The sequence below is a fragment of the Erythranthe guttata genome, chromosome 12, assembly GCF_056151865.1.
Source record: "Erythranthe guttata isolate IM_541 chromosome 12, IM_541, whole genome shotgun sequence".
NCBI classification, from domain to species: domain Eukaryota; kingdom Viridiplantae; phylum Streptophyta; class Magnoliopsida; order Lamiales; family Phrymaceae; genus Erythranthe; species Erythranthe guttata.
Window position 1 is genome coordinate 12,026,820 of NC_142544.1, and position 23,588 is coordinate 12,050,407.

General features: G+C 34.6%; 1 protein-coding gene across 5 annotated transcripts in view; it reads left to right on the plus strand.

The window, feature by feature from the left end:
• Positions 1–2,549: 2,549 nt before the first annotated feature.
• The window catches only part of LOC105962309 (vacuolar protein sorting-associated protein, putative (DUF1162)), a 34,208-nt gene continuing 13,169 nt past the window's right edge, over positions 2,550–23,588 (plus strand). The window contains exons 1-27 of one of the 5 annotated variants that reach the window (XM_088827157.1): positions 2,626–2,702; positions 2,782–2,858; positions 2,962–3,011; positions 3,422–3,566; positions 3,749–3,826; positions 6,152–6,264; positions 6,502–6,595; positions 7,333–7,376; positions 8,048–8,116; positions 9,102–9,163; positions 10,077–10,281; positions 11,196–11,264; positions 11,363–11,442; positions 12,774–12,923; positions 13,033–13,096; positions 15,028–15,129; positions 15,352–15,534; positions 15,656–15,783; positions 16,368–16,518; positions 18,263–18,361; positions 18,475–18,576; positions 19,326–19,384; positions 19,527–19,629; positions 20,058–20,219; positions 20,290–20,403; positions 21,165–21,433; positions 22,004–23,538. In XM_088827157.1, the coding sequence (XP_088683283.1) occupies positions 3,470–3,566; positions 3,749–3,826; positions 6,152–6,264; positions 6,502–6,595; positions 7,333–7,376; positions 8,048–8,116; positions 9,102–9,163; positions 10,077–10,281; positions 11,196–11,264; positions 11,363–11,442; positions 12,774–12,923; positions 13,033–13,096; positions 15,028–15,129; positions 15,352–15,534; positions 15,656–15,783; positions 16,368–16,518; positions 18,263–18,361; positions 18,475–18,576; positions 19,326–19,384; positions 19,527–19,629; positions 20,058–20,219; positions 20,290–20,403; positions 21,165–21,433; positions 22,004–23,538 (4,132 nt within the window). In that variant the 5' untranslated portion in view covers positions 2,626–2,702; positions 2,782–2,858; positions 2,962–3,011; positions 3,422–3,469. Of the gene's footprint in view, positions 2,859–2,961; positions 3,201–3,421; positions 3,567–3,748; positions 3,827–6,151; positions 6,265–6,501; positions 6,596–7,332; positions 7,377–8,047; positions 8,117–9,101; positions 9,164–10,076; positions 10,282–11,195; positions 11,265–11,362; positions 11,443–12,773; positions 12,924–13,032; positions 13,097–14,842; positions 14,912–15,027; positions 15,130–15,351; positions 15,535–15,655; positions 15,784–16,367; positions 16,519–18,262; positions 18,362–18,474; positions 18,577–19,325; positions 19,385–19,526; positions 19,630–20,057; positions 20,220–20,289; positions 20,404–21,164; positions 21,434–22,003; positions 23,539–23,588 lie in introns of those variants that run through there. The other 4 variants (XM_088827156.1, XM_088827161.1, XM_088827158.1 and 1 more) reach the window with 4 other exon arrangements.

A 23,588-nucleotide genomic window follows, 5' to 3' on the forward strand; every position in this document is an offset into this window, starting at 1 on the left:
AAATCAAATCATTTAGCACATATATGACAACATATTTATGTAAGTTGAAATAATCCCTCTCAATGGATAAAAAGTAAACAACAAGTTTATTATGGGTTCAAACAACATTAATATGCATGTCTTATTCGGAGAAAATGAACATATTCTTGTAAAATCGTCTATTTAATCTAGCTATTTGGTTTGTGATTGTGGAAATACATAAGAACATAATAATAATAATAGAGAGAGAATGAGAGAACACAAGTAAACAAGATCCGTAGAGAGATAATTGTGGGTTCGTTAGGGGAGGGGAGATTCTCATTTATATAGGTGCAAACCACCGGAAGTTACATGGGAGTTACACATAAGTTATACCCTACATAGATCATGGAGGGAGTTATGGGATAATGGGTAAGTTGAGAATCTAGTGGCGTAGTGGGGAGTTATAAACTCCGAGTGGCTTAAGATAGGAATAACCACATTATATATTATTTACAACACTCCCCCTTGGAGATTCCTATCGAACCACTATTGTGCTTTTCATGTTGCCTCATTAAAACCTTCCGAGTAATAAAACCGAATGGGAAAAAAACAACATCGGTTAGGAAAAAGAGTACAACACAATTTTTTCAATCAACATATATTGCCTCGTTAAAACCTTGGCGATTAACGAAAATCCTTTGGGAAAAATAAACATCGCACGAAAGAAAAGGAGTACAATAGGGCATCGGGGTATCTTCTGGATATTAAGTACCTACAGGGCCCCCTCACGTTAACTCCCCCTGTTGTCTATAAGGGAGCAAGCTTGTATAATCTACGCAAGTCAGCATCCTTAACATACTTTTCCAAAGTGACTTTAGGCAAAGACTTAGTAAATAAGTCAGCGTAGTTATCATGTTTTCATGATCTACTAGATCATTATTGTTTGAGCTCTTATTATTGTTGATTGAAGAAAACCTCATAACTATGTTCTTGGAGTTGTCACATTTAATGAAGCTCGTCTTCATTTGCTCAATGCAGTTAAATACAATCTCTTAGGATCTTTTGTGGTAGTCAATTCACAGAAATCTCGAACATGCCTAATCATGGTTTCAGGCCATGTGCATTCACTCACTATCTCGTGAAGCAAACATCATGCATGATTTGACCTAGTGACAACTAAGGTACATTTCATATAACCCCAAGACATAGTTGTTTTCCCAATACTATATCATAGATTGGGAACGAACTTTGTGTGGATATGATTTATATGGTTTTAAGTTTTTGGTATTGCATATTTGAATTTTTTATTTTATTAACAAGTAAGGATATTATAGTATTTAACATTAAAAATGTAATTTTAATTTGATCATGCACGAATGAAATTATTAAATTATCACAACTCGGCCGTTACTAATTTACCACTCTACCTCTACCCTCATACTCCCCTTCCTCTTTTTTGTAATAGACCAAAAAACCAGAAAAACTCTTAGGCATCGACTATATGCAATCCAAAATTTACTTAAGGCAAGACCAAATAAAATTTTATACAAAATTAAGTGTAAAAAGACTATAATGACCTTAGTAAAACATAACAAAATAAAACATAATTACACAAATTACTCTTGCAAGACCAAATTTAAAAAAAAAAGAAAAAAAAGAAAAAGAAAAAAGAAACCCAACACAATTGAAGAACGGGAAGAAGGGAAAAAGATAACTATTTGCAGATTCGCCGTCGCGCCGTCATCGATGAAGTCGACTACCACCGGCGTCGCCGTTGCAATCGACAGTCGCCACAAGTTCATTTAGAACATAGGGTATGATTTTAGGGTTAGATTCCACCACCATTGTTGAAGGAATTGTGGTTTTAAAAATATCGACCTGTACTTGTCGATTTTTTTGTAAAATTCGACACATTGGTGTCACAATTTTCACTAAATTTCGACAATAAAAAGTTGTCGATTATTTGCATTTTTTTCGACATTTGTGTGTCGATATTTTGTTCAAAATTCGACATCAGTGTGTCGATTTTTAGCAATTTAAACGACATGCTGGCGTCGATTTTTCAGAAACTGAGAAAATCGACGTTGTAATGTCGTTTTTATTGCTAAATATCGACCTGTAAACGTCGAATTTTTGTGTACGCGAAATTATTTTCGAAAAACGAAAAAAACGATCACAAAGCTAAATAAAGTACAACTTTTCTTATTTCATTGTGTTCTTCGACCTTAGAATCATCCATATTAATGTTTCGTGTGTCCATAATGTCGTTCTTTTCAAGTTTTAGTAAGATTTGAGGATTTTGTTTGATAATGATTTTGGAGAATATGAAAGAGTTTTTTTGTGAAGAAAGAGGTTGAGTTTTGTTGGTGAAGAAGAATGGTCATTTTTCATTTTTATTTTTTTGGTCTTGCAATAGCAAGCAAATATTTTTTGAATTAATAATATCAAAATTAATATGGGGTCATATTTGTAATTTCCAGTCTTACTCTTAGTAAATTTATTTATATTTTGATCTTGCATGAAGTAAGGTCTTGCGCTAAGAAATTTTGAGATTGCAAATAGGTGCAGCCAATCTCTTATTTATAATTGACCAAAAAACCAGAAAAAATAAAATCAAAGAACCAGGTCCTGTTCATTCTTCTCCATCGCAAGACCAACCTTCAAGAAGAAAAAGGTTTTCCCGGAATCCCCAACGCCGTCGACTCTTCCGCAACCGCCGGAAAAGGCTCGGCACAAAAAACGTGGGTTTTGTATAAAGAAAATCGATAATTGCTACGTTCAAACAATTCCTAATTCCCCTTCTTTTCTTGTGTTCTACAGTGGCGCAGCATATATCGAAATGGTCTTGTGACATCTAAGAGACCAGCTCTTTTCAACCCCAACATTAATTTCCGGCGGTATGAGTTTCCGGCGAGCTTCTGATGTGTTTGTTAAATGGTTTCTTATTTTTATAGGTGAGGGTATTATAGTATTTTTAAGTAGAAAACTTGATTGTTTCAGCAATCGCCGCCTCCTTCCATCGCCCGAACTTTGCCACTTGGACCGACTGAGTAAGAAAATGGGTTGAAGATGATGCACCAGCACTACCTTGGATACTTTAAAATTGGGATAGGATTGCAGAAAATCCCTGATTCCGAGCAAAGTTCCACAAATTAAAACCCTAATCTTATTGAATCCAAACCCTGAACCTCCCAAAACCAGACTCTCTCAGTCGTAGTTTTTGGGATTGATTTCAACTGGTTAGTGAATTTGTTGAGATGAGAATGCTAGACGAAGATACAGTCTCTTTCTTAAGGATGAATTATAGAATTCATTCCGTGATATCTTCTATATTTTTTGCATAAATTCTCAGAGTTGGTTGATTGATTGTTGGGAATAAGTTTTTCAATGCTATGCTTCTTGCTAGAATAGCTCCAATATATTATACTTCCGATTTAATTGTTTTTTTCCGCTTCTTCAGAGTTAAATTGAACCAAGATCAACAAGAAGAGAAGGAAATAAATAAATAATGTTTGAAGGATTGGTGAGGCAGTTGATATTGGGATACCTTGGCCAATATATTAAAGACATCCAAAAAGAGCAGCTCAAAATCACCCTTTGGAATGGTAATATTGTTTCTTTCTACGGAACTATAATACTTATCTTTATCCTTGTGCTTTAACCCAGTTGCAAATACATGAGCAATCATAGAAGCATTATGACGATTATGAAATGTTTGAATTTGGTAGCTGAATAGGGATTGAAGTTCTTTCTATTCTTATACTTTCTTTTAATTTTGTGGGTGTAGAGGAAGTATTATTAGAAAATGTGGAGCTGATTCTTGAAGCTTTTGACTACCTTCGGCTGCCATTTGCGTTCAAACAAGGTAAATTTTCAAGTGGCTTTAACTTCCAACAGCTGGATTTTTGGGTTTCTTAATTTAACAGGAAATACATGTTGGCATATTTTCTGTCAGATTTTGAAAGTTGACTGTAAAGCATTTTAACTTATTGAACATAGCTTTCTTGATATCTTACTTGACTTTGCAAATATATGATGCCATATGAAAGAAAACTTAAATAAACTTGACCTGTATCTGCTTTATAGAGATGCTTCAGTGACTTGAGTGAAATAAGAGTAGAACTTAAAAGAACAATGTACCTAAAGAAGGTGAGACAATTGCTTGAAAAATTTAAAAACTATAGATTCCAAATGCATATGTTTGTAGATTACCCATTTCTAGTATGCTTCTAGCTGGAGGATTCCAGCAAGGAAATTACACTTGAAGTTGGTATTATTGAACGTAAGAGTTGTTTTGAAATTGTCCTGGCAACTGTTAAAATCTGGCATTTAGTTTTCTTTTATGGTTGTGCCGCTCTTTCCTTTCTTGTGTTATTCACATACTGAAAGTTAATCAGACCCGTTGCTCAATGACATAATAAGTAGTTTGGGTTTTATCACTTCGATGCTTCTGAAAATGAATTTCTGGCCAGTATAAGAATTTTGTGCTGATTAATGCTGTTTGATTGTGAATATCGCGATCCAGTTACGTGCATGAGATCCCTTGGTTTTCGTACCAGCTTATTCTCGTTTTCAATGCACCCATTCAAATAACTTGTACGCAATCATTAGTTGAGGCCTCTATCAAATTATGTACTAATATCATCACATCTTGGATTATCCTCTCCATCAAGTGGTGACTCAACCTACTTTTGTTGCAAGCAATCATAAATACGATTCATGCAGGAATAACCTCATTATAGTGTTGTAGATGGCGTGCTAAGTTCATCTGCTCGTATGAGCTGGTCTACCTCATCTGCTTTGTTTGTCTAGGAGAATGTCGGACACTTCTAAACTATTGGAAGTTGGAACACAATTGAATGTGATGGAGGGTAATTATGGCAGTTTAACTAAAATTCACAGCGAATGAATTCGGGGGTCGAAGACTTTGAAACGTGACAGAATTAAAAGGCTGCGTGTTTGGAGAAATAAAAGTTTACAAGTTCTAAATCATGGAAAATATAGAATTCTGTGGGATTTTCGGGGATAAAAAACAATGAAAACCATAATTTGTTATGCTTATAAGCATTTCATGATATGATCCTTATTGAGGAATATTCTCCATAGTGAATTCTAAAGGACATGCTTGTGATTATAACATTTTGGTAGCATCTTGAACCAGAATTGACAGACGATCACGCTCGAGAATAAAGAGAAAAATAATACAATTCATTGAAAAAGTGCATAACTTAAAAGCCCTCACAGGTGAGGAAGTATCATACAAGCATATGACTTTTCAGACTATCAAAGGACTTGAACTTTGAGATGCTAATATAAATTTAACACCCGACTGAAAATTAACATTTTAATTCATAATGCATGATACAGATTCTTGTCAATCTGAAATATTGCAATATGCTATTGATTCTTGAAACTTCTGGAAAACAACAATTAGGAGAAGAGTCTAAACTTATCAAGAGGGTAAGTTCCTATAATGAATCATGTAACGTTCATTATAGGCAACCGTTTCATTTTTTTCATCAATATGGCAGCAAAAGGTTCCAAAAAAAAGGAATCTGGCTAAAGAGTTAGTTTGGTGGGTTGAAAGAACCGGTGCAACAGTTTAGCATTGTAAATAATGAGAGGCTGTACAAAGTGTGTTAAACGGAGGGAAAAACTAAGAATCGGTTCTGTATCATGTGCTGGGGCTATCCATGGTATTTTTGGAATCGATAGATGACTTCTTCATGGAGAAAGAGAAAGAAAAACTTCGGATGATGAACTGGGTGGCTTGGGAGGTGGAGTAGTTATGGCAGAATAGGCAATATCGAGGCCATTACTCTTATGATTTTTGCAATCTGGGTTACTATTGGTTAATAAGAAGCTGGTATGCTGTACGAATTATTGCATTTGACAGTTTTGAAGGTGTCCTACAATGGCCCCATCAACTTGGCATAACCGAAGCATTCACAGTAGGCATGCATCTATTTATAGAGTCCCTTGACTACTTAGATCACTGTAGCTGATTTTTACGTCTCTTCTTTGCTCTATTAAGACAAACCTGGTCTATATTTTTGTTCTTTTCATCTTTCTAGTTTCTCATGAATTTATATACTGTCTTGTTACAAGGTCTCTGTTATAATTACTTAATTACAGGCTTTGATACCGTATCCTCTTATTTTTCACAGTCTTTAAGCCGTTGCTTTTGTAGGTCGGGTTGGCAAGTTAAGCATAAAAATTCCATGGAAAAAACTTGGCTGGGACCCCATTATAATCATTTTAGAGGAAGTATATATTTGCGTATCTCAGAGGGATGACACAGAGGTAATTATACGCCGAGGTTGTTACATCAAATTTTGAGGGTGAAAATACTTTGATTAACTTTCAACTCTTATGCCTCGTAACTGTCGTGATAAAATCATATTCTTCCCCACCCTAGCAATTCTCTTATCGATGGATAATGAAGGATTGTTGTGGCTTGAGCAGTATTACTAAATCCTATTCCTTATTGCCTCGAATGATCGTTTTCTATTTTACTGTTTCTTTTTTCTTGGTCGGTAGTGGTGCATGGATGCTGTTGAAAGAAGAGAATATGCAAGCAAAAAGGCCCAACTAGCGGCAGCAGAACTTGCAAAATTATCGAGACGCGTGTGTGGTGAGCATTTTGACATTGGTTTTCATTTTGAACAAGAATATCATTTTTGTTGTCATATTGGTATTGAAATTCTAGTTGTCAATTAGAAATGTAGTATGCGGAGAATGAGAATGTTTGGACTGCCCAGATCAACTTCTCCTTATCAATATTTATATCATCAACCTCCAGTACCTGCCATCACCACCCCTTTTATCTTCGACAAATGCTCATATGTACAAACATAAAATATGCAAAAATGACTTCTTCTATTTAACACTTCTTCCTCTCATTTTTGATATTTTCTGAACATCATCAAGATTGCACTCTACTGGTTCCCTTTATAATCATACGGTGAGACTCGTTATCGTTTATGCCTTTAGCTTTCTTCCATTTATCTTTAGTCTGCTGGTCTTTTTGGTGTTTCAGCAGCCCTTTCCTCCATGAACAACTAGAATATAGATTGATAAATGGTTTGCTATTAGAAGTAAACCTCCCCTATATGAGTAGTGATCTGTAGAAGTGAAATTACATAATATAGTTAGTGCACACATGCTACATGGCTATATGTTTATTTCTTCCTTTTTATGCTGTTTCATTTGTGTTTTTAGATCCTTATTCTAGGCGATTTGCAGATAGACTGCATGCTGGATTAACTTACTTCACTGTTATGGATTCATTTTGTATTTCAATTTTAAATAGTTTCTGTTCAGTAAGTGGGGCTTTTTTGTTGGTACTAATTAATGGCTTTCTCTTTTTAGACAATCAGACTGGAAAATCGTTCATTTCATACATCACTGCTAAGGTAATATTCCTTGCCCTAGCTGGCTAACCTTTCTCCTCCTTAGGTAGAATATCTCTGCATTTCCTGGTCTTTTATCTATTGTGTGAGGAAGATAAGGTTACCGTTTGTTGCAACATATCTTAAGTAGTCCGTGAGATAATTATTTAATTAATTCAAATCCTTAAATAATCTGCAGTAGTTATTTTTTTAGAGTTTGTTAATGTTGATTTCGTCCACATCATGTGTAATCGTTCTTATCTATGAAGCAGAGTCCTCGGAAACCTTTATCATTCATGGACTTCAATTTTGAATTTCTTATACTTCAACTTTTCTTTTATTATAAATCTTTCAGACTTCGCAATGCGTTTATTCTTATAGTTCATAAGCTCTTGTGGTTAATTTCTACTTGTTATCATGTTATAACAATTATACAATAATTTATAAGCTTATATAGTTGATTACTATGTGTTATCGTGCTATACCCATCAGGCAATAATTCATAAGCTTGTCTTGTTTTAACACATCAATTCATAATCTTGTCTGGTTTGTTTTTTTATCATGTTATACAAATTTGTGTTTGTTAGGCAATAATTTATAAGCTCGTCTTGTTGGATACTTATGTTGCCATGTAGTTATCAGTTTATTCAGTAATCCCTCTCACACTCTCTCACCTTCTCTGCCTTCTCTGTAAGATTCTTGACAGCATCCAAGTATCCATCAGAAATGTCCATGTCCTCTATCGTGACACACTGAGTGCTAAGGTACGATTTCATCCATATAAACAATTTCTCTTTCCAGTTCATTTACCATGCTTGTTCTGTGTAATTGAATTGTAATAAACTGCTTTGGCTGACAATTTTTTACGAGTCAGATCAAAACTTTTCCAAGAATTCGCATCTTAAGCATTTTACTCTTACATAACGGGTTGAAGTAGATCAATTTAATATATCTACGTTGTAAATCGGGTTCATGGGTTCCTTTGTTATATGCCAAGCAGGTTACTGGCATGTTAGACTTGGAAGCACTCTTGTTTCTATATAGATATGAAAACATTTTAGGTGTTTGACAAATTACAGTCAACAATGGTCTTTTAAGTTGCCCTCAATACTTATCTGGCATAGGAATGAAAGGAACATAGTTTTAATTATCTGAAACATAGCCGGCCACTCTCGGCACTGGCCCTGATGTTTAGGAGAACTGCTGTCAGTGCTTGTGGAAGTAAATGAAGGAGACAATGGTATTGGAAAGCAGATATATAGACATCAAAACTAGAAAATCTACGAAGAGAGGAACTCAAATGATCAAAGGAGATGTACAAAAGTCAGTTTATGTGCAATGCAAGACCGTCTTACAGGTATAAGAGAAATTGCCATAGGAGCTGCAACAGAAGGAGATGGACCAATTGACGGTCTATATTGTTGAAATAATGTTTGTTTGGATCAGTATACGAAATAACCAACAAAAAGGATTGCGTAAATTTCTCATCACATTAAGACGAAAGTTTAGATTTTCATTGCTCTTGGATGGCCCTGGGAGCAAGTTTTTGATTCCTTATTAAAATATTGACATTTTCCAATTGTTTCATTTTATCTCCTTGTAAAATAATCCCGCAAATAATTACTTTGGTGAACTTCTTACAATCAAAGTAATCTGTTATATATTTACTTCCAAAATATTGTTTTTTTCTATTTTCCTGGGTTCAATTTTGAGAATTCGACGAATTCTTTGATACTTGGTATGTTTCAGGAACACGTTGTATTTGGCTTGAAGTTTTCAAGTTTGACGATTACGAGGCAAACTGCTGCTGGGTACTGTCTTTCCTTGCCTTGATTCTTTGTTTTAGTTATTTTACATTTTCTGCTGTCTTCAATTTGGCACGCATGTTTGTTTGTTTGTTTGTCTTTTTTTTTTCCCTGCAGTGGTAAAAGGTAAGTGTGAAATGCAGTTGCATGTCACAAATTTTATTATTATGGTTTCTATGTTAGTGGCGGAATGTTTCAGTTGGGATTGGATTAAATACGACTCTGGAGGACAAGGTCCCTGAAGTTGGTAGAAAAATAAATTTAGTTAGTAGAAATTAAGAAGTTTGATGGAGATATTGATATGACCGCGGGTTGTGATTGTTGGTCTTCATTAGAGTAGGAATTTTCTGCTGAGCCTGGGCACACGAAGAACCAAATGACACCTGTTAGTTACTTAGGCTTCTAAGAGCTACAAACATAAAAACATATACCAACATAATAAAAATTATGGAAGCTATGTTTGGCCAGTTTTCTTTCTCAGGGCGACTTACATTTTACTACCGCCATATAAATTATGCCGTTCATATCTGTTTGTTTTTCTGTCTTGTGAAGCCTGGTGGCATACCGTGAATCTTTCCTACATTTTTTGGCTTTTCTTTGAGTTTTTCTAAACGCATTAAATCATGTTTTGACATATATCACCAACTTCCTCCGTCTTAATTATTAAATAAGTTAGTAAAGTTTACTTGGAGCCATACTTTTGTATAATGTACGTCAAGCCTAAGTGAATAAAATACATTCTAGTACACAAAATACCCATCCTATTCTCAAGTGTAACTTACGCAGGATAAACTGTTTTTATTTCCATTGGATCGGCAGTTTGGCCACCTTTACATCTTTCAGAAAGTTGGAATTTGTACATTTTTTTATCTTAGTGTTATTTCAACTTTTCATATATGTACATTTTTGTTATGTTCAGATCTTCAAGTGCAAAACTCAGAGGGGGTCAAGTCAACAAATTGATTGAAGTTCAGAACTTAGAACTTTACTATGATACTTTTGAGAAAACTGATGATTCGAATACAGAGAATGTGGTGGGTTACAAGAACATGGGAAGGGAATTGCTAAAAGAAGACAATTATTCCTCTTTGTTAGCTCCACTGAATGTATCAGTGTCTCTGTCGGTAAGCAAGGCTGGCTGCTGTATTGTACACAAAATATTATGTATGATGTTATATTTTACATCTCAACGTTGCTGCAATAGATTATTCTTTGGTGGCACAGTTTATAATGAGTGACAGAATTGTAGCTTGTCCTTTGTTTGAAACTTATTCTCCTCAAACAATATTTATGCCCAAGCCGCATGAGGAAGTCAATATTTTATGTTTAGATGTTTGACATACATCTTGGTGCATATGTTTCTTTATAAATCTGAAACTCGCGTAGCTATATAATTTGAAACTTGCATTGTTGTCAGTGTTACTTGGATTCTGTAACTACAAACCCATTTGATTTCTGGCCACGTAATTGGAACATGAATATGTATAAGTGTACGGAACTTGGAAAAGGTAGAAAACTCTGTTCTCTGACAAAATGGTGGGACATTGCGTGAGTTTTTGTCAGTGTATTATTCAATCTACTCTTGTTTACAAGTTCTAATACATTTTATGTACCTTCTCCCTGAATATTTGGGGTAAAGTCCACGTTTAAAAATTCTCTAATAGAATAATATATATTTTTCGATCAAGTAATGCTTTTTTAACTCTTAATATATTGACTGCACTAATTTAATCTTGAATAAACATGGTATTGTTGTCACTATGATCTCTTATAATGATACATATCCATCAATTTTTGTATTCAAGTATCCAGTGTCTGTTAGGATTTTGATCTTAAATGCTGTCTCGTGTACATGATGATGATGTGCTTAATATGACACCTATCTTTTTGTATGCCTTTTCGTTTTATTTCATATACTAGATAGATAGCTTCTTTATGTTAAAAGTGAAACAACTTTTATGGATCAGGTAAACAGATACTGTTTCTTTGCGTCTGCATCTGCTTTTTATTGACTTTAGCCTTTTGCAATTTAATGTAGGTAAACAGATCAGGTAAACTATTAAATGATGCTCCACAATATAATATGGATGTTGAGTTGGCTCGTGTGGTATGTTCATTATGCATTGAAATTTCTTGAATATAGTTTCATTTTCATTGTTATGATGAATCTTATTGATTAATATCTTTTTACTGTACTATTGGTAGACCACCTTAATGGACGAGGTTCAGCTGCAACAGATACTGTCTCTTTGTGACTATATGTCTTTAAGTCGATTGAGAGAGAAGTAAGTTTGGGGCACTATCTTCTATTTTATCTATTTATTTTATTTTGTTCTCAGCTTAGAGATTTGCAGTTCTGAAATTGGAAATGATAATTTCAAATCGTGCTATCTTTTGTTTTCTTTCAGTGTTTAATCTGTTGGAAGCTTAGAGTTCTGAAACTTGAATGTGAACTATTATACCAACAGTGTTAAATTTAATTTGTTTTCATTTGAGGCTTATGATACAACACTGTTAAATTTACTTTTACATGTTAGATGCTTATGATACAATATTATTTTGTGAAGTTGAAAATTGTAAATAAAGAACTGTTTAGGTTGCTGTAGTCTTTAGGTAGCCGAAGAGTTTGATTGATATCTGACTTCTACTTCTGAATTGAGATGTAAAATATAGCATGTCAACCCTGAAAGCTCCATCAGGCTTGGGTTTAGGTTGTGACTTCTATTTCTCTTTGATCAAGTTCAGATATTTCTTGAGTCTTTTCCTAAAAGAGAAATTATTCAGGGAAGCCAGGAATAAAATCCATTGACTTTTCTTGGTAAGGAAGAAGAATATGATTCAATAAGTAACGCCCAGTTTCTGACAATTTCTTCTTTATCAGTATTACACAGAAAAAGTATATGGTCCCTGCCATGATATATACCAGCATAACAATATCAATTGGCACTTCTTTGAGATGTTGTTAGGCTGATTCATGAATTTTACTTTCCGGTTTCGCTTACGATGAGGATTTATGCCTACTTCTGTCATAGTTTCGGATATGGTGGATTGAGTAAAACTATCAACTCTGTGTGTTGTTATGATTCAACTTTCTACCCAACATTGACTTGTTTAGAAACTTCATATTGTAAGCTCATTGCTATTGTTTATGCAAGGAATATGTTTTCAACCACTATTTTTGTGAACATTTAACTATCTGTGTTCTCTACATCATTTTTAACTCATCTGTGTCTCCTCCTTTACATACCACCTGTCCTCTTTGTTCTCCACAGCACTATTTATTTACTTTGCTGTCCATGCGTCCTGATAAACTTACTTGGAAGATTTCTTGGACCTATTTTACCTTAATCTCGTCCCTTTCTCGTGAAGAAATGACCTAGAATTAGCCTTACAAGAAAAATAACTGGTTTTATGTATATTTTTTTTCCTGAACTGCAGTCTGTCGATGTGTTGCCCACTCATATCTTCGTGTTTGTAGGGGCTATTCTTTACATTTTTCTTTCACATTTGCTCTCACTTGTTAATTTCACCCTCTTTATTTGTTATCTTTATTTGTCATTCGTGATGGGTCATGGTTACTATTAAAATGATATGCTTTGTTGTTTTCATGTTGCAGATATGGACGTTATCGTCCTTGGTGGAGCCCTATAGGGAAAAGGATGAAGGGATGGCAGAAATTATGGTGGCACTACGCTCAGAAGTCTGTTCTTTCTGATGTTCGAAGGAGTTTGAGAAAGACATCCTGGAAGTACTTAGGAGAGAGGCTGTAAGTTGATCTCTGCAACCTTCATCTTTAATCTTCTGGAATGCTGATTACTTTAGATGAACTTGTTATGGAAAACTGCTATCTTAGTATTTTTGAATTTTCTCTGCAGGAACTCTCGCAGGAAGTATGTCAACTTGTATAAGGCCAAATTGAAATGTCTCAGACACGATCAGGTAAGACCGTTGATTTCCCGTAGTTGCTGATACATACACATAAACACAAGCCATATGTTGAATTTGTGCTCAAGATTATCTGATAAATTAAGAGGGCATGAAGAGCGAATGAGAATATTAAGTTTAAGTATCATAAATACCTGTTCCAGGATTAGCAAAAAAAGAATATCAGGATACTCTATTTGAAAAGATCAAGGAGTTCTATTTATTTAAACTTAAGGAAAAAAGGCAAGTCTGTTAAGATATAGTTATTCGATACTTGCTTTATATATATATATATATATATATATATATATATATATATATATATATATATATATATAATATAATATAAATACCTATTTGTTTATTTTTTATTTTCACATCATATTATTTTTCAAAACTTAATTTTTTTCCTTCATTAAGAAAGGAAATTACAAGGAATTTTAGGTTCTGTTGATTCAGCTTTTACACCAACTCCGATTAGGAGAGTTGTGATACCCAGCCTTTACTATTAGGGTAAAGGTCCAGGGTTCAAATCTCACCCCACCCCTACTTCGATTTGAATTTTTATTGTAAAAAATAAATTTATGCTTTACAAAACTAGATTTTGCTCTAACACACAAGTAAAATCTTTTTACTAGAATATGTGTAAAATTTTTAACATTTGTATTCCTTTTTTATATTTCTTTGACCTATTTTATCGCATCTGTTATGGGATGGAAGTCAGCTTCATAACAAACTAAGCTTAATATTATTACGTTAAGTTATCTCTTCATAGGAATAATGTGTTAAAAACTGTCTTATATTTTGTCAAATGCATTTGCCGAAGTTTGCTTCGGCCTTGCAGGATCCAGTTGTTTGTGGGTGGATAGTTTTGGGTAATCTCTATTTTTTTAATGAGCTAACTGATGACGGATCCAGCAGTAGGAGAATGAGTTAACACAAACTTTAAGAAGAAAGCTTCCAATTGTCATGCAAGTTATCAAGCGTTTTCTATGTCTAAAAACTGTTTAGTATGTTATTTGCTATCTACTTATTTTGATTTCATGTGCATTATTGCACTCAAGCACGTATCTAACTTGAGAAATTATGTTGGCTTATTGAGCCTAGTTTGACTGACCCATTCCTTGAATGTTTAACAAATAGACATTGGAGACGAGGACAGCAGACACATTAATATGCTTGTAGGTGAGTAATGGCAGGGAGAGGTCATATTGGGTAATTTGAGAGGTTATTTAGGAGTCTCATTTGAAAAGGCTAGTGTACGGATGTACTTGGTATTATTAGGCGTCCTATTTTTCAGAATGCTTATTTCCTTAAATCCTACTATGTCTTTTAGGAAATATCTCTAATTTTAAATTTGAAAACAGGTAAAAGAAACATGTTCCAATATCAAATGTTAAATCAACTCAATTCTCTTCTAACTCTCCAATTTCGACACATTTTCATGATAACACTTTCCCCTGGTAATCTTTGCGATACATTTTGAGTCTCATTATTTTACTCAAAAGAAAACGATATTAGTCATAAATTAAAGCAAAAAGAATGAAATGTCAAATGAGACTCTAATTTGATCAGATTACTTCTCAATATAAACACATTTTCCTTTATCGCATTATACAGAGGAATATCTTGAAGTGTTTATGATTTAAACTTCATTGCGGAACAGAGGGAACACCATATATGATGAGATTTTGAACTTAAAAGTTATATGTTGCAATAAATGTCATTTCAATTCTTATTCATGCACCTTCTGACTGCCAGAGATGGTACTTGAAGCAAGTTTGAGCTGCTTCATCCACTGTCTCTGTAGCATAACTTCCTTTTTTTGAGGTATTATTGAAGAGTATAATATGGGTGATGCTTTATGATCTTTATTTGGCTATTTTTATGTTCATTTTTCCTCTCTTGCTCTTACTCACACAATTCAATGCATTCACTATCATCAGGTGGTGGAAGAAGATGTTCAGCACATTTTGGAGGAAATGGAGAAAGAAACTGATATAGATGACATTTTGAATTACAGATCTGTTGCTGAATGTGAACTAGAGGTAATGCTGCTGATTAATAGGTCCTTAAGTTCTTATCACATTTCTTACCCAGTTAGCTTCTGACAGTAGGATCTTGGTTGTCAGTTTCCTAACTGTAAGTTGATGGGGGTTGTAGCTTATTTAGCCGGCTCTCTATCTCATTATAGATGCTACTGTCTGAAAACCAACTGAGAATGAAAAATATGAACTTTATTTGATAGTAATATGGCTTTTCATTTGTAGGATTTCTTGGTTAATCCAGCATCTAGATATGGGAGCAATGATGGAAATGCAGACATTGAAGATGACCACCCCCCTACCAAGCCCCGTGGATGGTTGAATTGGCTATCATATGGCATGCTTGGCGCTGGGGGGACAAATGATTCTAATCAATTTTCTGGTGTGATTTCAGATGATGTGATCAAGGTATCCTTACATATATTAATTGGGATTTACCGACAATGCATGAATTAAGAATTATGTGAATTAATGGGGGTCTATACTAGCATATTCCATTAGTTCTGAAAACATGGAATTCTCTCTGTAGGACATATACGAGGCAACAAAGTTCCATCCTGCTCCTGCGTTAATTGGGGATTCTGCTATGGTGGATGAAGTTTATTTTTCTTCAGTGAAAATCAACATTTCTGAAATTCATACTAGGCTTCTGAGCATGTATGTCATTTATTTCTAGTATTATGCTGCACTTGAAGTCCAATAGACACAATTTCTCTATGTCCTCTACCGTGTTGAATTCATAGTTCCATTTGACCCAATTGCAGCAATGCCAGTACTTTTTTGTTCACATGCAAATAAAAGTATATGAATAATTTTTTATGGAAGCAATTTTTGCTTCTGACATTTTGCTGTACACTTTGCAAGAAAGCTTTATTACATTATTATAAAAATGTACTTTTCTTTACATTGTTATTATTAATTACAATAAGGGAGACTACTTAGTGGATTTGGTTAGGAACTACATGCTAGAATGTTTGTAGGATTTTATCATTCACTTTTGGGTAAGTTGGACCGTAGTCTTGTCAGTGCTAAGTTTCAGGGCTTTTTAAAGATCTGCTGTTTTAAATTGACAGCAATGTCATGCTACTGTTTGATCACGTATGTTGATGATCATGTGTTCCTTGAGGTCCTTGTCGTCCTATTCGTATTCTGTCATGTAAATAAATTAAAAATAATTTATTCTGGGTCAATTTTGAACTTTCATTTTCAATATCATCATATATAATTGGTGTATAATTTAGGGAGCTGGGAGGGGCTATAGCTGATTTGACGCTCCATGGAATTTATGTTGAAGGAAAGGTCTGGGAGAAATCGGCAACTATTACCACCTTTGTGAACTCTGCTCAGTTGCTTAATCCATGTAATAATCTAGTTGCTTTGTCCACAGAAAAGGTACATATGGTTCTACTTATGTATAAACTGTGGTCTTTTTTGCTCCTTTATCTCATGTATAAGTTTAGAAGTTGGTTAAACAGAAATGTACTTTAAAGAAGTATAATTATATAGGATGACTTTAACGTGCCCATTTTTATTAGGGTTTCCTTGTTTAGAGTAGTGAAGAAGACGGATCGGGGATTGTTAAATTACTGTACTCATATAATCTAGAAATTGCTTATCTGGTGGTTGTTCAATTACTTAAGTATTACAATCTAGAATTTGCTTATGTAGTGGTTTATACTTGGCAAGTAAATGGTATTATAATCTATAAATTTCTTACGTGGTGGTTGTTAAATTACTAAAGTATTATAATCTAGAATTGCTTATGTAGTGGTTATGCTTGGCAAGCAAATAGCGATCCATTTTCTTGGTATTGTTGTTCTTGAGTATTACCTTGTGGGGACCTTTAAGTTCACGATGCTTCTTTTACATCCTTGGTGTTTTAGTCCAACAAATCTCTCCCCCAACTCTCATTAACTTCTGAAGTCCATGTCATACTGTCTAGTATTGTGTCTTCACTTGCTAGGACGAAAAGTAACCACAAGTGTATATGCCTAGTGTTACAGAGTGTAATATATTATATAAATGGCTAGGATTGATTAGCTTGTATTTAGGGATACTAATTAATCTAGTTTTCTAGATTAGCTTAGAATGATATGTATATACGTTTATGTATCTTTTAGGAATACAATGAGATGAATCCTTTCCTCACTATTCATTATACCTAGGAAGTGTAAAAATAGAAGGTGTGTGTAAATAATTGGTTTGTATAAGCCCAAACCATTACACGAAGAACACCTGTACTGGTTCCTAGTGGAACTGTTTCTAGCAATTATAATAATTAATGTTAAATGCTATCTGCTAGTTGTAGGAAAATCGTACAACCAGTTATAATATGTAGTGTCTTTTAGGGGCTTGCTATTTGCGGTTTGAAAATTGCTATTTGCGGTTTATAACAAAAAACACTTTATCTCTCTAAAACCCCAAAACTTCCCAAAAAAATCCAAAAACCCCCCCAAAACGCGTAAAAGCCCAACTTGGGCGCCCATTCATGCAGTGCACGCCCAAGTTGGGCGTGCAAGCTGCATTTGGGCGCCCGAGTTGGGCGTCCAGTGCAAAAATTTTTTTTTTTTTGGGCGCCCATCTTGGGCGTTCCAGCATTTTTTTGCGAAAAAAAAGCCCTACAAATCGATTTGTAGGGTTTTTTAACATGAAATTGGTTCCGTAATCGACCTACCCAATGCATATTACACATAAAAGAGGCGAAATTACATCAAAAAATCGAAGCCCAACCCTTCTTCAAGCTTGATTTCGAATTTTCAATTTTTTTTTTTTTTTGGCTATTTGCAGTTTGGGGGGTTTTTGGATTTTTTTGGAATGTTTTGGGGGGTTTTGTTATAAACCGCAAATAGCAATTTTCTAACCGTAAATGGCATTTCATTTCTGTTAAGATGTTACAGGAGAAGATAGATTGTTTAGAAGTATAGAATACAACTAGTTGTAAGAAAATCGCAACAACCAGGTCTTGCAACTGCTTAATAGTTGCAAGAAAGGCAGTTCACATACATGCCACCATAATAATGATTTTCTTTGATTAATAGTATCCAGAAAAATTGACAAAGTTTGCACATGCATCGTTTTGCATCTTATCTTTTTATTACAGTATTGGTATACCATATTGGACTTAAATGTTTTGCAGGTCAATTCCGAGGATATTGTTCTTGAAAAGCAGCAGCCTTTTTTAAATGTCAAATTCGATCTTTCACCTCCAAGTGCTGATGTTACTTCGTCTGTGAAGGTTTTGTGGTTTACCTTCTCTTTTAAGTCCTTTAACTTTGAATAACCATAGCTTTTAATCTGCTATCTGCCTGCAATTTTTGGGTTGATGATTTTTGCATCTTATGTATCCAGGTGATCGTTAGTCCAATTGAAATGTTCTGTGACTCAGAATTTGTGAAGAATATTCTGGATTTCTTACATATTCTGCAGAACTTCAGCTTTCACCAGCAAAGGGTAATATGACCTTTCTATTTCTGAGTCAGATATGTTGGGTCTCCATTTTTATGAAATTCCTATGTTTGATTTAAAAATTATTTGATATTTTTGTTATTTTTTCTCTTTTAAGAACTAGAATACTCATTTTGGTTCAAATCTACTCGAGGTATTATTTGTTTTTGGTTCTATTGAAGCTTGACAATATTGCATGTTTTTATGTGAGATGTCTCTGTTAGAAATGCTTCTGATCTGTTGTTTTTAAGTGTTTGTTCATATCAGTTGAACAAAAAGGTTTGCACTATAATAGACTTAATCTTTATCTTCTTCTATAAGATTCTTATGCATTTCTTGAATTCTTTGTCTTGAATCAGAAAGTCCTGATCTTAAAGCATGCAGGTGCATAGTCTCATATTATAACGGAATTGGATTTCGTTATGATCCAGAAACGAGAGATAGAGGAACTGCATTTTTGTGCATAATGTACTAGTCTTTTATCTTTTATGCTGACATAATTTTCTGTGTGGTATATTGAGAGTTAAATATTAACTAAAACAGGGAAATTGTTAGAATGCCATTGCGGCATTCTATGGAGCATTTTTTGACGTTTCATTATGTTTTCAGCATTTATCATTTGGATTTTGTTTCCCTGCTGACAAGAGCATGTTTAATCCTTTGGTTTGCAAGGAATTGAAGTGATTCCTAAAGTTTTTGCTCTACCTTTTTGTAAGACAATGTTTTCGCTGAATTTAGGTATATTGATCATGCAGATTTTGCTGTCGCTGAATGACATTGACAACACCGACTCTCGATTTCAATCAAAAATTGAGTATGTTTCATCTCTCAAGGGCATTTAATTTTTCTACTTGTGGTTCTCTAGATTTATATATGTATATATATCTAATGCGTTTCTTGCTGTCATTCACCTCTCAGGTTTTTGAGTTCATTATTACATCTCATTTGTTTTGCAGTTATGTTTTATCAAGTCGTAAGAAAATGATATGGGATATCAATCTTATCAATACCGTCGTCAAAATACCTTGTGGAAGTGCTAACACTGAAGAACATAACATGGTATGTATTTTTCGTTCCTTTGTTATTGTAAAAGTGAAGACTAAAATGCTGTTAAAATAATAGCAATTATATTAACGTTGAAGAACATAATATAGTAAAGTAATAGTATTGAACACAGTAAAGTATGTTAATAGAATGATCTGCGGATAAAACATCTTAGGGAAACTTAATAGGCTAAATATAGTGCAATTGACTTTTATTCAATTTACAAGAACAAATATTATGTGTCAAGAACAAATATTATGTGAGATGTTTAGATTGTCCATATATTCTAGCTCCAACGTTTTTGAGAAACAATTGATCAAAATCTGTGTAGTTAAATGACGTTTCTAGTTCTTTCTTCCATATGTAGTGGCTGACATGAGTAACTAACATCCATAGCAATCTTATTATATTATTTGTTTTTCTTAGTAAATCCAATTTTATAGGTAATTGAAGTAGCAACTGTCTGCTTCACTTCCAAAACTGAAATACACTACTATTCTGGTTCTCACATGGGAGATAGGTCTGGTTCCATTGAAGATACCAGAATGGGGTTTCAGATTGAGGATCTGTATGATCATTTTGGCATCCAGATAAATGATGCAAAGGTTAGCAGTTATATCCTCTCCAAATTGGCGTTCTTAAAATGGGTTTATATTCACATGTGATGTTTTGCAGATAAACCTGATGATGTCTTCTTCTGCAACTCTCCCTCTTTTAGAAAAGTTTAGTGCTACTGCAGACTTGGTATCCTGTATTTTACCCGATGAACCAATCCTCAAAGGATTGGAGGTACGTGATAACGTCGAGTATCTTCATTTAGGATATAGATATGATGATGTACTGTACAATTATTAGATGTTTTTATTATAATGTACCAGACCTTTTTTATCCTTTCGTGAACAAATATTGTCATTTACCACAAAATGGGTTTGGTCTTCCCTTCAAAGAGAGATTTGCAAAGCATTTGTTTTTGGCACATGGATTTAACTCTTAGAATATTGCTATGCAAAAGTGGATGGAAACCCACGGAAGATCCTGTTAAAATCAGAAGTTTCTATAGGAGTATGTAGAAATGGTTTGTTGTTCGATGTTGGTGGTAAATCTAGAGCGTGATAATGACCTAAAATTACATCGAATTGGGTAATGTTTTCTTAAAACCCTAATTTTGAGTCAAACCCCCTTATCCTTGTGTTTGTTTGCTTCCTTCCTTTCATGGGGTTAGACATTTTCTATATTTTATGCTTCTTTTCCTAAAATCTCTTTTAGAAAAAGCACGTCTACCATTGTTCTTCAGACAGTACCCCGTATCACACTAAAAGCCTTAGTAGTTAGTTCTAAGGGTTAACTTGATTTTTTAAAAATACAACTAATCCTATTTGTCTCTTTTGTTGCCTATGGTTTTCTACTGACTATCTGCTAGTCAAATCAGACTAGGCCGCTATTATGCATAAATAACTGGATTTCTGGCAATATAAATAGATGTGTATTATGACGCAAATTATGGAGGCTCTAATGTGAATGCATAATAAGTTATTGGCTGGGTTTTACAGGTTCACGTACAGGTTCAATCACTTTATGTTCACTTCTCTGCTTCCATTTATGGGGAACTTATGGGACTCATTAAGCAGTTTAATACGCTTCTTCCTCCATCGAACTCCAAAGCTTCACTTGAACCTTCATCAAATGTATTGCAGACCTCCGTTCATCCCTGGTTTTCTATTGATGTTAATATGGATGCAGTTTATTTGTTAGTTAATCTTGAAGATAGTGTGGCTGATGGCTGCAACCTGAACCTCCATTGTCAGAAGCTAGTCATCTGGTATTACTTTTTTTCCTCTTTTATCTATATAAAAAAAACATTGTGTAGTTAATGATCCAATTGCATATTTCTCTTACCTGTGATTTGCTTGGGTCTCACCTAATATGCTAGTTGATAGTCATTGTTTGTTGTGATAGTAAAATTAAGTTCGCAATCGTTGGTGCTCGAGAAGGCACGCGCCAAATTGTTTTCAGCTGTGATGTTTTATGTCAACTTAAAATATCGATTTTCATTATAATATTGAAGTGGAAGTGTTGCCTTCGAACCAAACTATAAACAAAAGCATCTACTTTCCTTAGTTCTAAGTTCTAGATATGCCTCTACACAACTAGAAATGATTTGGAACATTAGCAATACTATAGCGACATGTTACAAACTTGACCAAAGCCAAAAAGATAGAAGAGTGTCAATTCTCACTTTAATAACAACATGCATAAAGAATGAAGTAACAAAATTATCAAAACAGATATTGGAAGTATGAAAAACATCTGGGAATCCACTGGCAAGTTGCATCATGTTGTCATTGCCTTTTGTTTTTATTATGCTCATCCATGGCCAACCTGATTGCAGGTACGACCAAAGAGATTTTCCAGAGTGCTGGGCCTCTGTGGAGACTTGTCGGATCACTGCTAGTTCCCCAAAAGATGATTTTGCAAACCATGTACTTTGCTCCACTGGAAATATGCTGGGCTCTGAATCTTTAAGTCAGCGCAGTATGAGTGTGAATATTGATGGTCCAAATAGAGCGTTGGGTCCTGGAAGTTCAATTGTTGATGGGTGCATTGTTCTGCATCTTGAAGCCCTCAGAAATACAAAAGGATTTCTTCAACAGTACACAATATATGCAAATAATATTGACATTCATTGCTATCCATTAATTGTTGGGAAGTTGGTTCGATTTTCAGATAATATAGTAGTGTACGGAGAATCTGACATTGAAGGCAGGAAACCAGGCCTGGAAGATGAAAACTCATGGAGACATGGTTCTGAAGCCCACGATCTTTTGGATGAAATTGGTTCTTATGAATCATCAAGCATCCCATTAAATCACTTCCCTGTCACTACTGCTGAGAGTCTCAATTCTCTTTGTAATAAGGAGAATATAGTTGAAGATATGAGGCTCAGATTCAGTAGAACTCTCTATTTGAGAGGCCAGAAATTCAGAGACTCCAACTTTAGCTGTGTGGGGATGCCAAATATGCTTTCTGCTCCACTTGTGAATTGTAACAGTGCTGTCAATTCTTCAGCGCAAGATTTTATTGATACTGATATGCTTCTTGTCAATTTGAACCTTCAGAGCATCACAGTGCATTTTCATGATCCCTCATGGACTCTTGGTACTATTTTGGTACCCTTTGCAAAATCATTATGCACCATTTCTTCGGACTCTTTCGATATTGTTTCTTCAACTGAAGGAGTAGTCCTTTCCATACCATGGCAGTCTCAAATAATCAATGAATTTCTTTGGGGGCCTTTATATACAAATCTTTCTCCAATTCTAAACTTACACCTGAAGAAAACAAACACTGGTCCACAAACTTCCCAACTTGAAATGAGTTTCAGCATCCGGCAAGTTTCCTGCATCTTGCCTTCTGAGGTTCTGGCTATGTTTATAAGTTATTTTTCCCAACCGGATTGGAACCCTGGCCCAGATAAACAGCCTACTAGCAGCATGAGTTTTGAAGACTCAAGCACTGTTACATATAACTTTGAGATCGTTGATTGTAATGTAATTACACCTGCTAACAGTCATTGCTCTGAGTATCTAAAGGCTAATATTACACAGTTACGCATTGCTTTCTCTGAAAATAATAACCGAAGTTCTGTAATCAAGGATATTCCTTCTGCATGCTGTATTGGTGCTGGCAAACTTTGTGATAGAAATCACTGTTTAGACTTCTTTGGAGTTGATCTATCTCTATCTCTTTTGTTAGAGGAAGAGCATATGGTCGGTCCTTTGAATGGACGCCAAAATCTCGTCTTGATTCCGTCACTCAGTGCAGATGTGTGGGTGAGGATTCCCGTTGGTTTTGAGGCTGATGTTGCTTCTTCGTATCCTGTTTGTATCATGGCCATGGTCAATGATATCCAGATTGATGTCGCAGGTATCTGTACTTCATATTGTCAGCATACTTAGAATCTAACGCATTTTTTT